General features: G+C 38.5%; 2 protein-coding genes across 4 annotated transcripts in view; both read right to left on the bottom strand.

The window, feature by feature from the left end:
• Positions 1–13,034, bottom strand: part of LOC115437787 (WD repeat and HMG-box DNA-binding protein 1-like) — a 38,484-nt gene extending 25,450 nt beyond the window's left edge. For 2 of the 3 annotated variants that reach the window (XR_003937982.1, XM_030161133.1), the window contains exons 1-9: positions 12,979–13,034; positions 12,618–12,710; positions 11,891–12,002; positions 10,735–10,886; positions 5,019–5,130; positions 4,801–4,851; positions 4,615–4,710; positions 2,894–2,986; positions 2,431–2,537 (exon numbers count right to left, since the gene is read on the bottom strand). Coding sequence is in view for 2 of the 3 variants with exons in the window: in XM_030161133.1 (XP_030016993.1) it covers positions 2,431–2,537; positions 2,894–2,986; positions 4,615–4,710; positions 4,801–4,851; positions 5,019–5,130; positions 10,735–10,886; positions 11,891–12,002; positions 12,618–12,694 (800 nt within the window). In the remaining variant the exon portion in view is untranslated. Of the gene's footprint in view, positions 1–2,430; positions 2,538–2,893; positions 2,987–4,614; positions 4,711–4,800; positions 4,852–5,018; positions 5,131–10,734; positions 10,887–11,890; positions 12,003–12,617; positions 12,711–12,793; positions 12,947–12,978 lie in introns of those variants that run through there. The other variant, XM_030161142.1, reaches the window with a different exon arrangement.
• A 9,687-nt stretch (positions 13,035–22,721) lies between these two features.
• Positions 22,722–24,971, bottom strand: part of LOC115437812 (protein Smaug homolog 1-like) — a 33,800-nt gene continuing 31,550 nt past the window's right edge. The window contains 1 exon segment of the mRNA XM_030161166.1: positions 22,722–23,610. Within this exon segment, the coding sequence (XP_030017026.1) occupies positions 23,582–23,610 (29 nt within the window). The 3' untranslated portion in view covers positions 22,722–23,581.

Below are 24,971 nucleotides of genomic sequence, written 5' to 3'. Positions count from 1 at the left end.
GTATTTACTCAAATGTAGATATTGTGGAGGTTCATTTTAGTTTTTTTTGGTTTTTCTTTTTTGTTTATATTTTATTTATTATTATTTAACGCTCTTTTATTGAATAATGTTAGTTCTTTTGTTGCGATTGCACAAAAATAATGTTATGATATTAGTTATCAACAAATAGAATATGAACATTTGATCAGGATCTTAAACTGTAGTGTCTGTAAAATATAATTTAAGTTTTAACAGGAAAATTTTGTGATATAACATTAGATCCTGTTCTGATCAAATAAAAATGTCTTTCGTATTTGTGCATATTTCTGGTGTAATTCAATTCTTCCAGGAAATAATCATAAGAAAAAAACAAAAAACAAAATAACAAAACAAAACCAATAAAAAATTGCCTTTTTAACAGTACCACGATACATCGTGTAGGCCTGTAATGGTACGCGTACTGAACCGAACCGTTTCGGTACACACCTGTTCGGTTCGGTACACAGCTGTACTGAAACAGCACAGTATGTTGAGAAAAACAAAAAGGAACGAAAGGCGTCGTTAGATGCGGAACTTTAAATCCGCACAAGTTCCACACGAACATATGGAACTAATGCACAATGACTCGAAATATGAAATAGCTGCTTCCATAAGGTTAAAAAAAAACAACAAATATGATGTCAACCTGAAGGGAAGAGACTGAAGACCCTCCACCATCAGTACAGTCCAGTTTGGATCAGTTCAGGTTCAGGTGAAAGACAACAACGAGGAAAGAGACGTTAATAAGACGGACATTGTTTGGCCCCTAGGAACTACGGTAGTTCTAAAACACTGACACTAGCTCACTCTCTCTCTCACTCACACACGCTGTATAATAGAAGAATAGAACCCGGGAGTTGGAAGTTGTACAGGAGTTGAAAGGATGTAAAGTTTCACTTTCGTTTCACGCCAGCGTTAGTTATTACGTTAGTTATGGTCCGAACCCCCATATATAACCCCCCCCCCCAAGGGAAAAAAAAAAAAAGAACCCCCCCCCCTTGACAAATCGCACCCTACACACACACACGTACACAAAGTGGCCTAAACACTTTATCTGTCCTAAAATAAATAACTAGGTTAATTTATTTGTCAGTGTTTCTCTTCAGTTTGTTGTAACAGAATACCAGTTTACCCTCTTGTTAATGTTGCACTTCATGTGGAATTTTTTTTATTTTAAAGCAGAATGTGAACTGACAGAACTGTGATTAGATTTTTGTTCTTTGTTCAAAACTCCCTTTCAGGGAAAAGTGCAATACTAATGTTTAAAATACATTTAGTAATATTTTATTTTCTATTTGATTTATAGCAGCAGAATTATATTATTCCTGTTTTTCTATATTCTACTGTTTCCAAAAACTGGGGGAAGAATGTTCAAAAATTCATAAACGCATTAAAGACATTTTGAGGGGTTTTCTTTCTTTCTTCCTGTACCGAAAAAAAAAAAAAAAAAACGAACTGTGGCTTTCAAAACCGAAAACGTACCGAACCGAAAATTTTGTGTACCATTACAGGCCTAATATCGTGATATATCGTATCATGATCCTAGTATTGTGATTTGTATCGTATCGCGAGATTCTTGCCAATACACACCCCTACTGACGATATTAACAGTCGAGGGTGTGGAACTGGTTTTAGTTCAGGTTCCACATACAGATTAATAGGATTTAAAGGAAAATAATCATAGAACCTAGAAATAATGACTCCAAATGTTCATTTTAGTTTAATGTGGAAAAAAAAAAACCCATTAGACTATGAAAATATTTACATTTACAAACTATCCTTTAACAATAAAATGTGATGTGAATAACCTGAACAAATATGAACAACCCGAAAATTACATGTAATTGTACTAATATTCTGCCTGTTATTAAATGTTTTGTGTTTGTAGATCCACTGTAATCTGTGAGTTGTGTTAATAATAAACTGAGACGCAATACTGTAGAAATTGTTCATATTTTAGGTCCAAAATTTTTAACAATATTATACCTGTTACCAAATGTTTGTGTAACATTGTGTGTAATGAACATGTATAAATAAGATGAGGCATTATATTGTTAAAATAACACTTATTTTGCTCATGAAATTTCATTTTTCCAGGTTATTTACATTTTTTCTGTTAAATGTAAATATTTTCATAATATAATAGGTGTTTTTTGTACTAAAACAAAGAAAAACTTGGAGTTGTAATTATTTTTAGGTCATTATGTTTATTATTTTACTGGTCTGACTCACTTTAGATCATATTGGGCTGAATGTGGAACCTGAACTAAACTGACTTTGACCCCCCAGGTCTAAATTCTCTCCTCATAACTTACATTTTAATGTCTAATATCTAATAAACTCTTTACCTGTTCCTGAAACCTGACGTATGTTTCTACCGTGTCCCTGTTGGTGCTCGTTTATTGGACGTACCTCTCCACACACAGACGGTTGTCCACGTCCCACACCGTCATTAACCCTCCGATGCAGCCGGCGGCCAAGAAGCGTCCACACGGAGACCAGGACACCACGTTGATGGGCTGAAAAAGAACAGGATGAATGAGACCCGACCCACAGAACTCAGAACTCCTCCCACTGTGGAACCATCAGACTGAAGCGACTTTCCATCAAAATGTATGTGAAGAGTTTAAAACAATACTGTTGAATATTAATCACACTGTTGATTATTTAATTACATGTGTGACTTAAGAGAAGATAAAAAGCGTAATATCTGGGGAACATCTGGAATATGAAAGAACAGCATGTCATTGTGCAGATACTGCAGGAAAACAACCTGAGTTTGTTCATCTAAGGGTTAAAACCAGACTGATCAGTATCGTAACAGTAGTCGAATCATGAAAGTGTTGATCAATCAGGTGCGTAGTGATGATGTCACCTGTGTCAGCTGATCATCTGACAGCGTCCCGACCTGATCCCAGGAGCCTCGTTCATACAGGTGGACCTTCGAGTCGACGGGAACGGCTAAAAACTGAGAACAAACAGAAAAGGAGAAGTGTGACGGTACAGACGACCAGGTGGAACAGTGACTGTAGCGTCAGACAGACTGGAACCAGACCGGAACCAGACCAGAACCAGACCAGAACACTAGACCTGAACCAGACCTCAGCCAGACCTGAACACTAGACCTGAACCAGACCTGAGCCAGATCTGAACCAGACCTGAACACTAGACCTGAACCAGACCTGAGCCAGATCTGAACCAGACCTGAACACTAGACCTGAACCAGACCTGAACACTAGACCTGAACCAGACCTGAGCCAGATCTGAACCAGACCTGAACACTAGACCTGAACCAGACCTGAGCCAGATCTGAACACTAGACCTGAACCAGACCTGAGCCAGATCTGAACCAGACCTGAACACTAGACCTGAACCAGACCTGAGCCAGATCTGAACACTAGACCTGAACCAGATCTGAGCCAGATCTGAACCAGACCTGAACACTAGACCTGAACCAGACCTGAGCTAGATCTGAACCAGACCTGAACACTAGACCTGAACCAGACCTGAACCAGACCTGAACACTAGACCTGAACCAGACCTGAACACTAGACCTGAACCAGACCTGAGCCAGACTGGAACCAGACCTGAAACAGACTGGAACCAGACCTGAGCCAGACCAAAGCCAGACCTGAGCCAGACTGGAACCAGACCTGAGCCAGACCACAGCCAGACCTGAGCCAGACCTGACCCAGACTGCAACCAGACCTGACCCAGACCTGAATAGACCTGAGCCAGACCTGAAACAGACTGGAACCAGACCAGAGCCAGACCTGAACCAGACCTGAACCAGACCTGACCCAGACCGGAACCAGACCTGACCCAGACCTGAGCCAGACTTGAAACAGACTGGAACCAGACCAGAACCAGACCTGAGCCAGACCAGAGCCAGACCGGAACCAGACCTGACCCAGACCTGAAACAGACTGGAACCAGACCTGAAACAGACCGGAACCAGACTGGAGCCAGACCGGAGGCAGACCTGAGCCAGACCTGAAACAGACTGGAACAAGACCAGAGCCAGACCTGAGCCAGACCGGAACCAGACCTGAAACTGAACCAGACCTGAGCCAGACCGGAACCAGACCCAAGCACTAGACCTGAACCAGACCTAAACCAGACCTAAGTCAGACCCGAACCAGACCAGAACCAGACCTGAACAAGATAAACTTGAGGAATCCTGTTCAAATCCTCTTTATGTTAAATGGGCTTTTCCCCCACAAAATTTCCTATTTAAGTTTTACAAATAAAATTAACATTAGCTTCTCTCTCATAATATATAAAGCCAAAAAAGGTAATCTATTACAAGTACATTGTGCACAATGAAATAAAATAGCAAAATTAAAAATAATCAATTATCTTGACAAAATAAATGGGAAAAAATAAATAAACTCTACTGTGACTTTTGCTCTAACATTAATTTCCTATAACACCTGCTGATGATTTGCCTCCACTTTAAAAGGACAAGGACTTAAACTACAGTTCAGTAAAAACACCAGATGTAAAAACTAAACTAGCAGGTTGTTCATTATGTGGATTCGGTGTCTGGTTCAGGTCACATGTTCAGTGGCTCAAACAGATGGTGGCGTCACTGACCTTCGCCATCTGGTTCTGCCAGGACAGACGACACAGAGACGTGGCGTTGGTGATGTCACTGCTCTTCTGCAGAAGGTTCCAGCTTTTCACCTGAGACTGAAGCACAGAAAAACCCATCAAATACGTCCAACATACGCCAGGAAAAGGCCTCAGACGGTTTAGTTTGATGAACTGAAACAGACGAACCTGCTCCTCGATGTTCCAAACCACGACTGAACCGTCACAGCTCGACGACGCCTTAAACACAGACATTATTATGTTATTATTTATGAATGAGCAGAAGGAACACATCCAGACTGAACTTCACTACGGTGACCATTCACAAACATGGATTTTACAATATTTAGTCATCTTCAATACGCTGAATAATTTCACTTCTGACACCAGTGACCAGGTTTACCCACCAGATACTCATCTTTAGGGTCAAAGGTCACGCTGAGGACAGGGGCTTCATGGCCGCGGAGTGTTTTCTGTTGGCTGCTGTCGGCCACGTCCACCACTTTAACCATGAAGTCACTGAGAGCGAAAAGGAGAAGCTGATTAAGAACCGAGATTAAAGTAAAAAAAATAAAATAAAAAAATTTCATCATTTTCCAACAGGAAACTGGATTCATTTGAGAAAAAAAACCCACAAACGTCCATCTCTTCTCACCACCTTCATTATCTGGTTTATTTGTCCTGTTGGATCTGAACTAACGCTGCCTTCATGTGCTATGGGAATTATGGTAATTACTAGTTACAAACTTAAAAATTGCACCTGAATGCCCCTTTACGTCATATTTTCCACTGTTGTTCCACTATTGATCCATGAGATGAAAATAACCTTTGACCTTTTCAACAGGAGAACAATAATAAACTAATATTTACCATTATTATGTCTGAACTTATTATTTTTACATGTGCGTTACAGGTCGGATCTACAAAGACACAAAACATTTAGTAACAGGCAGAATATTGTTAAAATTACACTTATTTTTCTTAAGATATTTCCATTTTTTCAGGTTATTCACATGTTTTTTGTTTGGATAGTTTGTAAATGTAAACATTCTCATAATTTAATGTTAATTCTTGACACTAAAAACAAAAACTGGAGTTTGTATTATTAATAGGTCATTATGACAGTATTTTACTGGTCTGACCCACTTTAGATCCCATTGGTCTGAATGTAGAACCTGAACAGAAATGATTTTAACATCCTTCATTATTAATGTCTTCAGTATAATTCCTGTATTTCATGGAACAGATTGGATTCTTTAGTGGCTGGTTTTGGCCCACAGGCCGTATGTTTGACCCCCCCGATCCAGAGGATAAATCCACCTTAAACAGCCTCAGATGGTTGAATTTTTCCATCAATATGAGAGCAGAGGCGTCGATATGGCGCCGTGGCCCGAGCTGTTATTGTGGACATAAACCTGTTTAGGACGAATCAATCCGACACCGGACACACGTTGAAGTCCAATCAGGACTCATCACAAACACATCCCAACGTCCGCCGCGCACACAAACACCAACCCTGGACATAATGAGATCACGGCGGGCTGAGTCACCACATCGCATCGCCATGGAAACGATCCAAGCGGACAGAACCGAAACGACGTTCACCGGCTCCGGGTCCAAATACCTACCGGACGTCCACACAGACAGATGCGTTCTGCCCAGGATTTAGATTCACAGGTTGAACTGACATCAGATGAAGACAGTGACAGAGCAGAACCAAACAGAACCTCAGGTTATGGTTCTGATCCGATTTATAAGTAAGTAAGTAAATTTTATTTATAGAGCACTTTTCACAGACAGAGTCACAAAGTGCTTTACCAATTCAAATCAGAATCAAATTAAGTTTACAGAGACCCAACAGAATCCTTCAGGAGCAAACACTTGTGATTGGTGACAGTGGCGAGGAAAAACTTCCCTTTAACAGCAGAAACCTGGAGCAGACCCAGACTCCTGAAGGATGGCCGTCTGCCTTAACCAGTTGGGGTTAAAGAGAGAGAGTAAAGGAGGAGAAAAGAGAGAGTGATAGAGATATAGAGAGACTGGGGGGGGGGGAAGACGACGACACATGGAGTACTTTATGATGAATACATAGAGTGTAATCAGTTTGTGGTGGCCCTGGGTCAGGTGGGAGAATAAAAAGCCTTTTTGAACAGGAGGGTTTTGGGGTGTTTTTTAAAGCTCTCTACAGAGTCCATGGACCGTAGGTGTAGAGGCAGGTCATTCCATAGACGTGGTGCCACAGCTTTAACTCTTTAAGTGCCAGACAGTTAAGGGGATAATAAGCCTTAAAAGTGCCACAGAATTTGGCCGTTTTTCAGTATTTCGCGTCGTTTTTATAATATTTGAAGAATCCTGCAGGAAACCGCTCGGTAACATCTGACCGATTGCTGATTAGATCCAAAACGCACCGGACGCAGCCGATTCATTATTGATCGTAATTTGCATAATTTATAATAATAATAATAATAATTATTATTATCTTTATTTATATAGCACTTTTCATACATTAAAAACTGTAGCACAAAGTGCTTTACATATCAGTTTAAAAATCAGTACCGCCCCCCACCCACACCCACCCGCTCACCCGCGCACACACACACACACACACACACACACACACACACACACACACACACACACACGCAAACCCACATGCTCACACATACTTAAGAAGACTGACTGAGCACGGGTAGACCAGAACAAAAATGTACAAGTAAAAGTAAAACATCCATTTAGGAGGCGCTGTCTCAGGGAGCCATCCGCACCAGGATGCAGCCGCCGACCCCGGCGACCAGGCACCAGCAACACAGCCCCGCATCCCAACTAGTGGGAGAGGGCCAACTGGGACCCCCACCCACCAGAAAGGAGCGGACCCCAGTGAGAGAAGGCGCCACAGCCCCCGGAGTCCACAGCCGCCCCCCGGCATGGAGGGCTCCCTCTGATGAAACACCGGAGAATAAGAAACATTAAAAGATATAAAAATATTATTCGGTCGCGTGACCTCAAATTCCCGTCTGCTTGGTCTCAAAAGGGGGACACAGAAAGAACGTCATCGAAATGTGAGAAAGAAATGGGGGTGGATGGTTTGTTTGTACACAAATATGGCGTGTTCTCCAAAGCCGATCTGATCGGCCCGTGGCACTTTACAGGTTGTTTTCGTAAAGCCCATTTAATCGGCCCATGGCACTGAAAGTGTTAAAAGACCTGTCACCGCGTGTGCTAAAACAGGTGCGTGGAACCATCAGCAGGTGCTGTCCTGAAGACCTCAGGCTACGAGTCGAGCTGTAGGGCTGGATCAGGGAAGCAATGTATGCAGGGTTATATGGTTCACTGACCCGAGGAAAACGAATGAGTCTGAAAATTACACCATTATTCTGAGTTTGATGGATATTATAAAAGCAGCAGATTCCACTACGACGGGGGGTGGGGGTGTCAAACATACAGCCCCTGGGCCAAAACCAGCCGTCAAAAAGGTCCAATCCAGTCCACAGGATGCAAAAATTACACTGAAGATATTAAGAGTCACATATGTCAAACTGGTTTTAGTTTAGGTTCCGCAAACAGACCAATATGATCGAAAGTAAAATAATATAATAACATAAATAATGACTCCAAAGATTCTTCTTAGTTTAATGTGAAAATAATGACATTATGCTTTCAAATAATGACATCTCCAAATATTTCTTCATTTCAGTGTAAAAAAAATAACATTAAATTATGAAATATTACATGAACAAACTATCCTTTAATAAATGTGAATAAACTGAAATGCCTAAAGAAAATTAAGTGTTAATTTTAACAATATTTTGCCTGTTACTAAATGTTTTGTCTTTGTAGATCTGATCCATAATGCACAAGTATATAAAACTGATAAAGTGGAGACATAATATTGTTAAAATTGCGCTTCAAATATTAGATTTATTTTCACTGAGCATTTAACCAAATTAACCCATAAAGACCCAGTGCTACTTCTGTGTCAGTTCCCAAATGAAGTTTTCTCTGTTTATTCTAATATTGCCCTTTGTATTTTGCATTTTTAAGTGTCATCATGTATTTTCTTATATTTAATTCATGGATCATGTAGATGTTCATTAAAGCTTAGATTAAAGTTGAGGGTTATTTTATCAAAAACAAAGGAAACTGAAGAAAAAGTGACTATCAGTAAAATCTGTCATTAACTGAACATAAACCCAGTGTCTCCATCCACTGTCATTGATCCAACTCCATGGGTTTTACTGGTGAATCAGTGTTGTAGAACACAGGTGTCAAACATGCGGCCAATGCAAAACTGGCCCTCCAAAGGTTCCAAAGCGGCCTGCGGTGCAAAAATGACACTGAAGATAGGAACAGTCTGGGGTGTTAAGCTGGTTTTAGTTCAGGGGCCACATTCAGCCCAATGTGATCTCAAGTAAAAGAATAAAATAAATAAAATGTAAACCTGAAAATGAAGTTCAGTTTTAACAATATTTTAGAAATTGTTTTGCACATTTTTAGATCAGATCTATAAGTCGTTAATAATAATCTAACACATGATGTAGAAATCATTCCTTTTTAAGGTCCAAATTCCAAACTTGAAAATGTTAACAACACTATGCCTGTTACCAAATATTTGTGTAACATTGTGTATAATGCATGTGTACAAATGACAAGTTGAGGCATAATATTGTTTTTTCTTCAGAAATTTCCATTTTTCTGGTTATTAACATCTTTTTGTGAAAGAGCAGTTCATAAATGTAAATATTTTCATAATTTTGTGTTTTTTTATTGCACTAAAACAAAGAGAAAAAAAGGACCAATGGCCCTGTAGCTTACCGGCCAAATTAAAAGCTTTGGGAAATGTATCCAGATGCCATTTATTATCACCCAGTTCTGTATATTTATTATATTACAGAAATAGCCCATGTTTCGGTCATATTCCAATCAGATCTGTAAAAAATTCAAATTCCAACTTGATACCATTGATACTTACTGATTTATTGGATCAATCCACTTCCTATCTCATAATGGGGAAATTTTTCAAAGTGGCACCAAATCTAGAATCAGATCCAGACTAAAATAATTTCGATACCTTGTGTTGACATCATCATAAAGAAGCTGTATACCAAGTTTGAAGTCAATCGGAATTGTAGTTTTGGAGAAGAAGACGATTGAAATTTTTGTAACTGACAACAGACGACGACAGATGACAATAGCTTACGGCCTGTCGGCCGGTAAGCTAAAAACTTGAAGTTGTCATTATTTATAGGTTACTATGCTGGGTAATGGCTAGTTTACATATATTCTATATTCCATATAAGATTGGTTGAACAAATGATTGTTTTGCACTCTGGTCTTGGACACATGGACACCTGTGTTCGAAAATGCTTTCTCACAGGAGTTTCACACAGAAGTTATCTCTTCTGGACATTCCATTCTAGCACAGGAGATATCATGATTTTTTTATTAGTTTTCATATCAGAGACAATGTCAGACTGTAATTTCTAGTACACTCATGTCGACAGCTTACCTCTGTATGATCGTATCTTGGAGCTCCAATTAAACTTAAGACAAAGACACTGATCGTCTAAATGACCATTCTTTATTCTGAGCACGAATGAGCAGAGCATTTTTTCCACAACAGCTGATATTTTAATGGTTTGGCCCGCTTGAGATCAAACTGGGCTGAATGTGGCTCCTGAACTAAAATGAGTTTGGCACCCCTGTTGTAGAAGATGATGTTTCCACGGTAACTACGGATCCTCTGAATATCCAAATGGGTCATATCTGATGACCATGAAAAGATGAAGAATTGTATTTTACACCAATTATTGACATGGATTGATAAGATTAGTGGACTAACAGGTATTTGACAGTTTAGATCAACAGAGGGTTTTGGTCTCCAGTGGACATTTTGGGTCTTTATGGGTTAATCAGAATATCATCTTTAGGGAATTTGAGAGAAATTGGAATATTAGTGAGCATGTAAATGATTAGACCTGCATTTAAATCTGACCGCATGCAAACAACTTTAATCCAACCTAAGACGACAATCGGACACATTTGGTGGTGGTGGGACCACTGTGTCCACAGTCTGAACAGGTAGACACATTAGTGGACACCAAACCCTGAGTGCTCAAAGGTTACCTGGATCCGGCGGCGACCCGTGTGCCGCTGCTGTTGAAGGTGATGTGTGTGGCATTGGTGGTGAAGCGGGTCAGGATGCCGTCCGGATCTCCATCTGGAAACGTGTGGACCTGAACCGTGTTGTTAGAACTTGCAGTGACCAGTTTCCCGTTCTGTTAAAGAGAAACATCAAGTGTCAAAACTCAAATGGATCAACAGGAGTCGAGACACTTCACCCTCCGGTATCAGAGGAAGTCCTTTAACCACATAAAGCTCATAATCTGCACAGTACTGCAGTCATGTCAAAATGTTTTTCATGCAGTTTTTTTTTAAAAACTATTTTACACTTTTTGTCATTCATCACCTTTAATCATAAACAAAAATACCAAATACTTAATAACTGCCATATTTTTAACCCTTTAAAGGCCATGTTCATAATGTACACAAACCACATTTTTGAAGCAAAAAAAAAAAAAAGAACTTTTTTTTTAAAATATACTACAAAAAAATTGGATTGGTTATTTTGTTTTTTTTTTTCATCCTGGCATTTGTCAATGATTAACAGCAACACTGGTAAATATGTATTTTTTTTGTGCTAGGTCAAATGTTAAATGCTAAAATGTGTCAGTGTGCATTTTTTACTCACTTGGTAGAAAGGTGTCAGTGTAGGAATTTTCTATTACTTATAATGTGCTGATTTTAGTGGCTGGGTCAGAATTTAAAAAAAAATCATGCAAAAAAGAACAGCTATTGAATTTTGACCCGAAACAAATTGTGAAAAATCATATGATCTTTTATAAATGAAGTGCAGAGTGTGCATAATATGCTCACCCAGATACTGGAAGGTTAATATTGTACATACAATAACAAACATCTGAACATAAGCACAGAAAGAAAGACAAATATTGACTTTGGTGAAAAAGTCATATTACAGTGACTGTGGAAAAACTGACACATAAGAGTCAAATATTAGTGATTTTTACAAAAACAAAACAAAACAAACACCCACAACTTTGGAGTCAGTAAGATCTGACTGTCTGTTTATTCAGTCATCTGTGCTGAGATGAAGGTCAAAAACATGTGTAAAACCCCTCTGAAGTGTCTCCATTACTAGTGAACAGTATGTAGCCTGGGTTTATTCCAACAAAAAACAGAAGAGAAGCGTCAGCTGACGAACCTTCAGCGCCACAGAGTAAACCTTCTCCCCGACAGTGATGAACTTTGGGTCATCGTCATCCAGACTTTCCCAAATCCGCACGTCCCCATCATTTCCACAGGTCACAAGGAATCTGGGAATGAGTGTATGTGTTTAAGATGATGAGCTGATAGACAGGTAGTATTATTTTTTCTTTCCTGGTACATTACTATAGTGTGGAGTTAAATATTTGACTGTGTTTATGCAGCAAAGCTCAATATCCAAACATTAAATAATATACAAGTCAGATGTTTTGAAGATATGAGATATTGACAGGTTGAGAAACAGCTTCAGCAATATGTGCCACATTAAAGAATAATCAGTTTTTACCAGTAATCAGCAGCTTCCATAGCATTTCAGAGACTCTTATTTTGAAGGTCGGAAGTTCACTACAGCTCGACTTACTCAACAACAAACTGCTTAAAAACTATTTTTTAAAAATGAATCCTTTCCCCTACCTTGGTTTTAATAAGTAGTTATCTGAGTAAATGACGTTAATTATGTCTACTTTGTCGTTTTATGTCTCCACTTCCGCATGGCGTCTTTTCAAATTAAAAGCCCTCAGCAGACCATATGTAATCTTAGAATATTTAATCAAATCCTAAAGCAGCAGACGACATAATATACCAGTGACAGATCGGAAGGAGCCCCATGCGGATCCTGTACATGTACAAAATTCCCATAATGCTTTGGGTCACATGTGACTTACTTTCCAGAGTCATCGAAGCAGACCTCTGTGTGTCCCTCCGAGTGTCCGTACCGCATCGGCATCCTCTCACACGGCATTTTACCCCACAATACTCTGGAAAACACGACTGTATTAACACAACACTCGAAAACATGATTATGTTAATATATCAATGGAAAACATACGTCTATTCACACCTGGAGGTAAAGTTAGCAGCCTGTCACCGTCACGTAAAGCGGCACAGACGCAGGAAAATCCGGTTTAATATCACACAAACTGGTTAAAACTGATGGTTACGTTATTAAACCGTCTTTGTAGCGTAACTTATTCGACTCAGCAGCGAAACAACCGCGTCTGTCGATGAAATAAAGTGAAAATTCACCTTAAAGCTCCAGACTCCTGCTTCTCTTCTGCCACAAACTCCCGCGCTGTGTTGAAAACAACGACGGCAACGTCACCACTCCCGCCTGCTGCGTCATGACGCAATATTCTGAAACCCCGCCCACGTTGCGCTTACACTTTACGCCCGTATAAAAAAAAAGAGGCACCGAAGAAGTGTCACAGCGCCGCCAACTGGATATGATTTTATTCACAACCATTCACATAATAAAATAAAATAAAATAAAGCTACATTTCTAATTCATAATATAATTTTCACTGTATTTTTCAGTCATTTTGTATTTTATGTCTCTTATTATTTTTGATGGCTCTTTTTTTTCCTTCATATTGTGTCATATATTGTCCATCACTATTTTTATCCTATTATTTTGTATTGTTTTTTTTCTGTTTTATATAAAATTAAGCAATGAAATTAAACAAGACAGAACTTAAGTAAAAGAAAAGTTGTATGTATTTTGTATTACTTATTTAGTTCTTTTATCCTGAAAGCAAAATAACTTTTTTTTTCAGTTGATCCAGTTGTTTCATTTTTAATTTCCCTTTATTCTTTATGTCTGTATTCTGTTGGTTCTTATATTAGTTCTATCACGACTATTCAGCCTTCATTATTTAAACCATTTTTCCCCTTTTGTTTTTTATGACCAGTTTTCAGTGTTTTTTTCATAGTTATATATTAAATTAAGTGTAGAAAAAAAAACTTAAAGGAAAAAAATACAGTCAAGAGAACCTAAACAAGATTCAATAACTCTCACTTCTGAGTTCTTCTGTAGAATATTAGCGGCCAATCCCCGACACTTTGTCATATTAATGCTCAGTCTGTTTTCATTATTAAATCCTGTATATTTTATATGATTATCTCCTTCCAGTTATTTCAGATTTTGTCAGATTTCCCTCTGAACTGAGCTCATACCAAACGTCAGTATTTTATGCCACCCTCTGACTTCCTTAGATATTATAGAGCACCAAAAATGTCTGCCATTATTTATATAATTTGATTCCAAGTTTCAACACCCAAGAAGTACATTTTATGAGTGTCAGTGAATGCAACAGCACCAAACAACATTTATATATTTCATTAATGCTATTTAAAGGTACCTTATAGTAAATAGGTTTGGTTTTATGTTGTATAACTGCTTTGAAAATGAAAATCAGAAGTAAAAACAGTCTTTACCTCTCCAAACCTCTTAACTCCATCAGGTCTACACATCTGGACTCTGCAGTTCTTCTCCATCTGGTTTCACCTGGACCAGGTTTGTTCAAGTCCAGACTCTGGTGCTCTGATGGACCCAGGTCTGGACTTTGACTCCACAACATTCGTCTCATTGTTTTTAAAATATTTCTTTCATTGTCTTCCTTCAAAACAACTCTTCTCCTGGACCTTCCAGACTCAGGTGTCTGTATGTTTGACTGAGATGCATTCAATGACCACAGGAAATCTCAGTTTCACTAGTTGTCAGATGACAGATTAGCTGGATTACATCAGTCACTTCAAAAAGGCTGAATATTAACATTACATATATATTTTTTTTTTATTAACTGACATTGTGGAAATTTGTTTTCACTTTGACATGAGTTTTTGGTAAATTCTTACCATAAAAGACAAATTATATTGATAATTTTCAAAGCAAAGTGTAAAAACATCTAAGATGGTGAATATTTCTTATGAGTGCTGTATTATAACTGTTCTTACATTATTATTATGGCTATAATACCTACATTTTACATCTAAAAAGTTTTGCTATATTCATTTTTTCTTCATTTCCTTCTGTGTTGCTGTCACTATTTTCTTCTTTCCACTAATAAAACACCTGTTATTTGGAGTTATTAAATATAATACTGAGTTTCAATTCCTAAGGAGTACATTTGATCAGTGTCAGTGAATGCAACACTCCCAAAACAACATTTGTATATTCCATTAATATTTAACAGTAACTTATAGTAAATAGGTTTGTTTTTATGTTGTGTAACTGCTTTGAATGGATGAAAAATGAAAATCAGGAAGAAAAAAATACACTAGTTCTCACTTTGATGTTTTTTTTTTTGTTGTTGTTGTTGTAAATTCTTATTATAAAAGCCAAATTATACCAACTATGACTCAATTTTCCAAAGCAAAAAGTGTAAAAACATCCAAACTAGTCAATACTTTTCATAGGTGCTGTATTATACATCATCATCATCATCATAATAATAATAATAACCATCATCATTATAATCAACATTATACTAATTACTATCACCATCATGTTTATTATTATTATCATCATCAATAATATGAATTTGCTGTAATATCAATTTTAAATATAAAAATAGATAATATATAATAATATACATTTTTCATGATTTCCTCCTGTGCTGCTGTTACTATTTTCTTCTTTCCACTAATAAAACACTGTTATTTGGAGTTAATAGATATAATACTAATTTTCAATACCTAAGGTGTACATTTGATCAGTGTCAGTGAATACAACACCAAACATTTGTATTTTTCATTAATATTTAAAGGTTACTTATAGTAAATAGGTTTGTTTTTATGTTGTATAAGTGCTTTGAGTGGATGAAAATGAAAATCAGCAGGAAAAAAATACACTTGTTTTCATTTTGACATGAGGTTTTTTTTTTTTTTTTGTAAATTCTTAGCAGAAAAGCCAAATTATATCAACTATGACTCCATTTTTCAAAGCAAAAAGTATAAAAACATCCAAACTAGTCAATACTGGTGCTGTATTATAACTGTTCTTACATAATAATAATAATAATAGTCATTGTTGTCATCATCATCATCATTATTAACATTATAATAAATATTATCACCATCATGTTTATTAACATTATTATTATTTTGCTGTAAATCCATTTTAAATATATAATAATATAATTTTTTCTTCATTTCCTCCTGTGCTGCTGTCACTATTTCCTTCTTTCCTTCTAATTAAACACCTGTTATTTAAATGTATTCCATATTATTTGTGCAGAATCAGACTTTTTTTCCCGTTCAGACTCAATCACACACGTCCAGACGCTGCAGGAGTTACAAGTTTTCTTTTTTTTTTTTTTTAACGGATATCGGGGCATGCCAAGTCACAGCATTCTGGTACAATGCGACAAAATTACAGCAAGACACTGTGAGAAACACTCGAACGTATGCACACAGTCAGCGTCACACGTCATTCACATGTTTGTACAGATTCAGAAGAGTTCAGACCTTCATATGAGCAGTAGAAGTACCAACACAGGACCAGACCAGACCACCGGACACGTTCACACTGCAGGACACATTTACATCTGTTTACTGGGGCTGGAGGTCGCCATGGTGACGGGAGGAGACTTGAGCACTGGGGTGGACGTTATTGTTTTGTCGCTAAAATACAGTTTTATTATTTTACTCGATCAGAAAATGAGTCGAGTTCTGATTTCAACGTCTGTTTATTTGTTTTGTGTCAATTTCGTCTAATGTTTTTACCGACTGTCTTGTTTTTTTTGGTCATTTTCATTTTGTTGGGTTATTAGGGTTTAATGGTTTTACTGGGTTTGATGGGTTTAAAGGGTTTACTGGGTTTCACTGGATTTGATGGGTTTAGTGAGTTTGATGGGTTTTACTGGGTTTGATGGGTTTACTGAGTTTGATGGGTTTACTGAGTTTGATGGGTTTTACTGGGTTTGATGGGTTTACTGAGTTTGATGGGTTTTCCTGGGTTTGATGGGTTTAATCAGTTTACTGGTTTTGATGGGTTTACTGGGTTTGATGAGTTTTACTGGGTTTGATGGGTTTTACTGGGTTTGATGGGTTTACTGGATTTGGTGGGTTTAATGAGTTTACTGGGTTTACCAGGGTTTGATGGGTTTTACTGGGTTTGATGAGTTTACCAGGGTTTGATGGGTTTACTGGATTTGGTGGGTTTAATGAGTTTACCAGGTTTACCAGGGTTTGATGAGTTTTACTGGGTTTAATGTTTTTACTGGGTTTTTCTGGGTTTGATGAGTTTAATGAGTTTACTGGGTTTGATGGGTTTAATAGGTTTTGATTGGTTAAATGGGTTTACCAAGTTTCACAGGTTTAATGGGTTATTATGGGATTGATGGGTTTACTGGGTTAACTGGGCGGTGGGATTGACCACCTGTTGGTTTCAGTATCATCATGGTTCCATAAATCCTGAACAGACTCAGCTGAGGAGCTAATTTAATAGAAAAAAACCCAAACTAAATTCACATCAGTAAATCTGCAGGTTAAAGGTCGACGGTCCGAACCAGAACGGGTCAGATTTAGGATCAGAGAAAATAAAAATCCGAAATGTGATGTTTTGGTCGAAGATCTGCAGTGTGAACGAAACCGTCACAGCTTGGTCTGGTTTCATCCTGCAAAACATTTCTTTTTAAGTCCATATAAAACCGTTTCCATTCAGGGTAAATGTCACGAGTACAAAAAAGGCACTGCCGTTATTCTAAATACGATTTCCCAGCCTTGTGCATGCAGTTTCAAAATATAAATTATACTCTTCTCAAATCTCCTTTTCTTTTTTCAAATTTTCTTCCATTTTTTGTCCTTTTTGTGTTTTTTATTATTAAACATACAATATTCTTTAGTCAAATATATACGTAAGCCTGCAGTCAATACAGGACATCGGCTCTTTGATAAAATAAAGGAGCACAGTCAAAGCGGTAAAACTTTGTTACAGAATGGATTCTGCTGAATTTACAAAAACAAAAGAAAAACAAAAAAAAACAAAAGCCTCAGCATCCCATAATGATATAAACTGACTAAACTGTCTGTGACAAAAGATAAAACAGCATACATGTCTCCACTTAGTACATTACATGTTTCTGGAATATCAAGGCGTTACCTAATCGTTAATACTGCAGCGTGCACAGCGTTAGAAGCACTTTAGAAACAAACAAAAAAAAAAAAACATTTGGTTTGAAGAGATGAGTAGTGATCCGAGCTTCACGTCGACCCGGTGACGCTGCAGAAGGAAGGTCTCAACTGTAAAGAATTATGTACAGTAAAAAAAAAATACTGTTAATCCAGTAATAGTCGCTTTTCCATTGGACTTCTGCGCAAAACTTCACCGATATTTACAAAGTGCTGTAAAAACAAAAGTGCGTAATGTCAGTTTTTTTCCATTAAATCACAAATGCGATGATTTGTTTATTTATTATCATGAGATGTCATTCCATGAACATGTTGACGAACATAAATACGACGCTGATTTCCAGATATAGTCATATTTCTCTCATAGCGCCCTCTAGGTCCTGGAAAATTCTCGCATTTCTCTGTTGTTCTGAATCTAGAAAGCTCGTTACCCCTCCATCGCATACGAAATTAAAAAATGATCGTGTTTCGTCATGTGTCTACACATACCGACACGTTTGTTTTACACTCTTCTTCTCTGGTTGTAACATCCATCAACATGTTTTTTTTTGTTCATGTGACTAGTTGTACAAAAAGGTCTTTCCATTGTTGTTTTGCGCGACATACCAATTTTGCTACATCCGAAAAACTACCTCTTGCAATCAAAAAATGAGAGTTTTGGCGAAATTGTTGTTTTTCTGTTTGACAAATTTTTAAGCACAAGTTATATTTGTGTAATTTGAGCGTCAATGGAAAAGCGACTAGTGTCTCTGATTCCAGGGGTCGTATTCCAAAAAGTGCTCGAAGTAACTTTAACGATTCAATATGGAAAATTTAACACATGCTAACGAAGTGCTGCAAAATGCTGCTGCTGTAGAAGAGCTGAAGAGAAGCGTTTTAATGGAGAACACATTTAGAGTCTGTTAGCATCGTGTTATCAGTGTTTTCTTCGTACTGGAGTCAGTTAACGTATGGAACCAACCAGGTAGTGACAAATGAAATAGCTAGCTTTAGCATGAGCATCTATTTCAGTGCAGTTGTAGTGAATGAACCAATCACAGTTGCATAGAAGAGCAGCCCTTTAACTGATCCATGACTCTGTTTTAAGATGATGACACTAATTACATGCATTTGCATAAAAATATTTAATGTGCATTTTGAAGTTCTGCATCAAAAATACGGAGTTTCTTTGCTGGTGCTTCGGTCGGTTCTTTAGTTAAAGTTTACTTCGAGGAGGAATACGACCCCTGATCTGTGTCCTCACATCACAAATAAAAGCCGTTATTCGCTGAATTTGTTGTTTTTATGAATGGATTCGATGGAAACAAATGCAAATAAAAGCATGTGCGAATTTCCCAGAAGTCTGAGCAGACGTCGCGTTTCGTCTTGCCTGAACTCCGTGTGATAAAACACAGAAAAGAAGCAGCAAGTTCTCGTGTTGGTGAAGCCGGAAACAGCAAATATTTGGCATAAAAATGAGTTAAATCCATCCGGTTAAACCTGTAACAACAGCAACACGTGTTGTGTGTCTGTTTGTGTGACGGGTCATCTCCACATGACACTGATCGATACAAACAGGATTATACAACAACAACAACAACCAAAGAAAAAAAAAAAAACAGTCGACAATAACTATGTTAATATTTGAGATGTACGTATGGTCACCAGCCATAACATGTTAATACATACGGTACTTTAAATAATAATACACCTAAATGAGTACAAGTATCACCTCTGAAAAAAAAAAGAATAAATAAATGTTTCTACTTTAAGTACTGAATCATATGGCAGTGACACTGAAAGTCTGAAAACAAATGATGAGATTCCCCTTAAAGAGGAGACGTCATGTGACATCAGGTTTTCCATTCGGGACTCGGACAGGCTCATTGACGCTTTGGCGAACCTGACGTCAGATCAGCTCGGACTGGAACTGGAACACAGAACCAGACTGGATCGACTTAATGACGCTGATCCAGACTCTGCTGATCTGCATGTTTTAGCCTCTTTTAGACCCAAAACTGCCTCTATTAGCATCTAAGGAAGAAAACATAGTCTGACCTTGAACGCAGCATCTTATTTCAACAACCATTAGTTTATAGAAAGTATAGAATCAAACTTCCTGTTATTGTCTTCTCCATTTTCTACTATTTTAATTCTTTTTACACATGCACAGATGTAAAAGGACTAAATAAATCAGATTAACCTGTATACATGCAGGAAGACATTGGAGTATTGGAGACAAATCCAGGTGTGTTAATCTGATTTCTCATAATCAGATTAGTGCTGTTATCTGATAAAACAGATCAGATTAGACTGTTTATGTGATCAATAATAATCTGATAACTCCTTAAATCAGATAATGATCAGAGTATTAGTGGGGATGTTAACGGGCTCAGTGTTTCAATGGAAAAGGTCATTGTGGTCTGATGAGGCCAGACCGATCCAGTTCCACGGTGATTACCCATCATGCCTAGTGCCTACAGTGTTATGACCTGTTGCTTCAGTTGATCAGGTCTAGGTTCATAACAAGATGCTATGGGGCTTCTGCAGGATTGGCTTTTTATGACTTTAAATAAAAGTCTGACTCTAATACAAATCCACTGGTACCTGGTCCTGGCTCTACAGCTGAAATAAAGGACTAGAGACTATTTCAGGAGATACAGTTCACACATAAACCCCCATTCTAGAACAGTTGGGACACTAAAATGGAAATAACACACGCTGCATGGCTTGGCAGTAAAGAGTCCTGGTCCTGAACTGGTCTGTCTGAGGTCATGAACAAAAAGTACGACAAAGAACCTGTTGAGTGACTAGGATCCACGATCAGGTCTACGTCAGACCAGAATGGGACACCACTCCTGTCCTTTCCCTCCATCATCTGGTCTCCTCAGATCCAGACGTTTATGGACTGTAGTTATCGAAGAGGCGATCACACGCACCTGCTCCCTTAGTTTTTTCTCAGTTTGAACATTTGTTATATTTTAAAAGTTCTACTGTGGATAAAATATGGGCATATGAGTCACGGGACATTCGGACCTTCTGACCTCTTGACCTCCTCGTCCCTGATGTGAATAATGAGTGAAAATGCATGTATTCAACAGGAGAAAAGCCGGTCAAAGATGTCATTCATTGTGTATTTTTGAGGAGCTTGGGCTAAAACATGCAGAAGCAGCGGTCCAGGTCCTGGTCCTTCAGTCCATCTGAGCTGATCTCATGTGATGGAGACGAGCGGCGTCAGGAGTGTTTAGTCTCCGCCTCCCACTCAAAGCTCCATACGCTTGGATGGATGCTCAGAGATTATACTGGATCACATTATCATGTGCAGGAAATAGAGGAAGAACTACAGAGTTGCAACAAACCAATCAACAATAATATTCAAGAACCCCCCCCCCCCCCCCGATGACTGTTCTACCAGCTTATTTCAACAGATCCCTATTCTTATACAGTCTGTCTCCAGACGTGATACACTGAGGATAAATATTAAGACACAGTATAACCGTCAAAGATCACATGGGCCGACGTAGACCAGAGCGTCCAGAGGCTGATGTGCATCTGTCCTGCTCTGCCTGCATTCGACCACTAGGTGGAGGTAAGCACTACATGAGACAATCTCTGGGAAAAAAAAAAAAAAAAAAAAGAACGACAACCCTTCATGGATTGACAGCGTCCCATTTCTCTAGTGTCGCAATCCACACAAACCTACACGGCCTCCATCAAACGCATTTAATCTGAACATGCAGCTCAGGCACATCACCCTGCTTTAAAATAAAAAAGACTACTAGTAAAACAGCTAAAATCGGTATGTGAACATGCAGACACATCCCACCGACTCCTAGTTCCACGTATAAACACCTGCATGTTTCAGACAATTCACAACGGAAACACGACTGAGCTGCACCAATGAACACTCACTGCTGCACTTTGTCCCAGTGACGACACCTTAATTTATCTGCATCCTAAATCATGAAACAAAGAAACCACTTAATATGTCATATCTCATGTTTCTAAACAGGAAAATGAAAACTGTGGACATCTGACTGACAGGTAGCTTCACAACCAAATAATAAGAGCTGATAAACTAATATGACAGTGCTTCACATCACAGATGGATAATGAGTCAAATCATAGTGTAAAACAAACCAAAGAGAGTAAAGAAATGACATGTTCTTCACCTGATCTCAACCCAACAGAGCAGGAGTTCAGCTCCTGAAGACTAAACTGAGGGCAGAAAAACCCACCAACACCTGCAACTGAAGGAGTCTACAGTAAAGGCTCATATCGTTAGCCTCGTAGCATAGTTGGCTAAATCATGTTTTTGGCCAAATCATGATATTTATGTAACTTTACTCTCCTAATGTGCAACTGCCTGCTTTTTCATTACAGTTTTTATAGATATTATTATTATTTTCTTTCCTTTTGTCTTCTGGAACCTTAATTTCCTGAGGGATCAATACAGTTCTATCTAATCTAAACCAAATTAATCTAATGTAGTCTAATTTAATCTAATCCAAGATAAACTAATCTAAACTAATTTAATCATATCTAATCCAAAATACACTAATCCAGTGTAATCTATTCCAATCTAATTTATTCTAATCTAATCTAATCTAATCTAATCTAATCTAATCTAATCTAATACTGCTGATTCGTTTTATGCAAATATATCAATCTGGCCAAAAATATGACTTAGCCAATTGTGTTACAACACTAACAATATTTAAAACTTTCCATGCATTGAATTGGTTGTAATTCCTAAATGATTGATGCAATATTTTAGATAAACACGTTGAATTAAAGATGAACGTCCACACTTCACTCACATCTTCCGTCATTCTTGGTCTAATACCTTCAGTTATTTCATACGTTGTATTTGTTTCGACTTCTTCTTCTACACTATGTGAGTGTAAACCTCATGAATCCTCACTGGTGCAGCTCAGCCTAAACATCACTTCCTGTCCCGTTCGCTCACGTGTCGACTCGGCGCCATCCAGAGGTCCGGCCTCTGGCGTCTTCCTCTGATACTTGCGCTTCCCTTTTCCATCATCACCATCAAACCTTCGGTCAACTCCTTCTCATTCTACTTCCTCTGTCTTTCTGTGTTACTTGGTTCTTTCCTCCGTTCTTTACACCTGCTCTCGCTTTTTCTCTCCTTCCGTCAGCTGATAAAGTAAAAAAAAAAACACAATGATAAGCATATTGGTTGTAAACTAGTGTGATGATGGCTACTCGTGGGTCATAAAGCCAAATGGTAGGTTTCCGTTCATACCGTGTCTGTACCCTTAGAAAGTAGCATCAGAATGTAAACAATAAATACAAACGATATGAATAAATGACTTCCACTGCCTCCCAGCGCTAAAACCAGTCATCCCGGTCCTTCTGCGATCCGATATCCTCCTGGTTCTGGGTCTGAGGTACTGTGATGAATCTGAAAACGGTGGCGGTGGCCTCGGTGCCTCCTGTCCGCCGTGGTGCCTCCTCTGGCCTCTGGGCGGCGCTGTTCACACATCGTCCAGGCGTCGATTCTATGTGTTCGTGGTGGCTGGTGTGGGCGAGCCGCCGGCCGCCAGGTGATGGGCTCTCTCTCTCTCTCTCTCTGTGATTGGTGGATCCTGCCCAGTCTCCTTTGGTTGAGCTCTCCCATTGGCTGCAGGCAGGGTGAGGGGGCGGGACTGCTGCGGGTGACCTCGGGGTGACATGTGGTGAACCTGCGACGTCCTGCTGCCTCCTTCAGGTCCTCAGCTCATATTGTAGATGTTCGATCAGCTCCGTCTGGTGAGAACCAAAAGGAGGATACAGTTTAAAGGAGCAGTGATACATTTACCTCTGACCCGAAAAACACCTGGACCTTCAGTGATCCACTCACATTTACACTCTCAAATATCTCTGTAGACGTTTCACATCATATGTCACATCCAAGCACCAGTAGATGCATGTTTATTACACCAATAAATGGTTTGGACCAAAAGTGATGCATATTTACAATCATTTATTCATTGTCTTTTAATTACACTGTGAAATGAGTTTAAAGCAGGAGTATCTAACTCAGACTTAGTTGGATTTAGCATTCTCTTAATTTACTATTATTGTCTTTTAGTTCATTTTTTCCACCTTTTAGTTTAGTGCTAGTGTCTTATGCTGCGTTTCCACTACGTGGAACCGGCTGGACTTGACTCGGGTACCAGGTCCTATTCCTTGAGACCATTTCCATTACTGGATACTACCGACTTTACAGTACCTTGACGTCATAGCGATGCGGCACGTTACTTGCGTGTCATCTGCTCAGAGTTGCTGATAAACTCGCTCGTTGCGTGTTGTCTCGTCAAGCTCATGCTGAATTTTTACATTGGCCATCAAAGACTGAATCTCCTGACTTAATGGTGTAGTTTTGTGGGCTGTTATCATGTGGATTAACCTACAACTATATTTACTGTCAACTTCCGCTTCTGTTTTTTGTAAAACGGCAGGTCACAGAGACGACTCTGACCAATCAGTGGTCTGCAGTGTTTACACATCATGTTTTAGTATCTGGTCCCCAGTCCTGGAACCTGTCCAGACGTGATACCAAAAAACTAGTACCGGGTACCAGATTCCAGGTCCTTTTTCGTAATGGAAACGTAAAAAGGCTGAGTCGAGTCAAGCCGAGCCGGTACCACATAGTGGAAACGCGGCATTAGACTGGTTTTACCAATAAGCTTTATACTACAAAGCTAAGCTAACAGCTAAGCTAACAGAGCTATAATGTAAACTATCATCTGATAGTGTTACTTTTATATATCATGAATTGTGTTTGAACAACACAAGTCTTTGTGAAGCTGATCAATAAAGATGTTTGTCATTGCTTTGTCACTCTGTCTTTGAATGTAGAAAAAATGCAATGCTCTTAAATCAACGATTATTGCTTAAAATGTGCGTATGTGGCAAAGCATTGGTTGCTCATGTTGCACATTATTAGAGCTCATTTCTACATCATTTGGACTCAAAATAAGCTGCAAATTCTGACCTAGAAAAGGGAAGATATAGGTTCTAAAAACAAGGCTGAAATTCTGCACTGCCAAGATATTTGTTCTATCAGGACTTAAAACTAGAAAAAAAAACCCAGATTAATATAATATCCCCAAAATAAGTAAATT

This window comes from Sphaeramia orbicularis, chromosome 3 (genome assembly GCF_902148855.1).
Source record: "Sphaeramia orbicularis chromosome 3, fSphaOr1.1, whole genome shotgun sequence".
Taxonomy (NCBI): Eukaryota; Metazoa; Chordata; class Actinopteri; order Kurtiformes; family Apogonidae; genus Sphaeramia; species Sphaeramia orbicularis.
The sequence above is the reverse complement of the archived record's forward strand: the minus strand, read 5'-3'. Positions and strand labels throughout refer to the sequence as shown.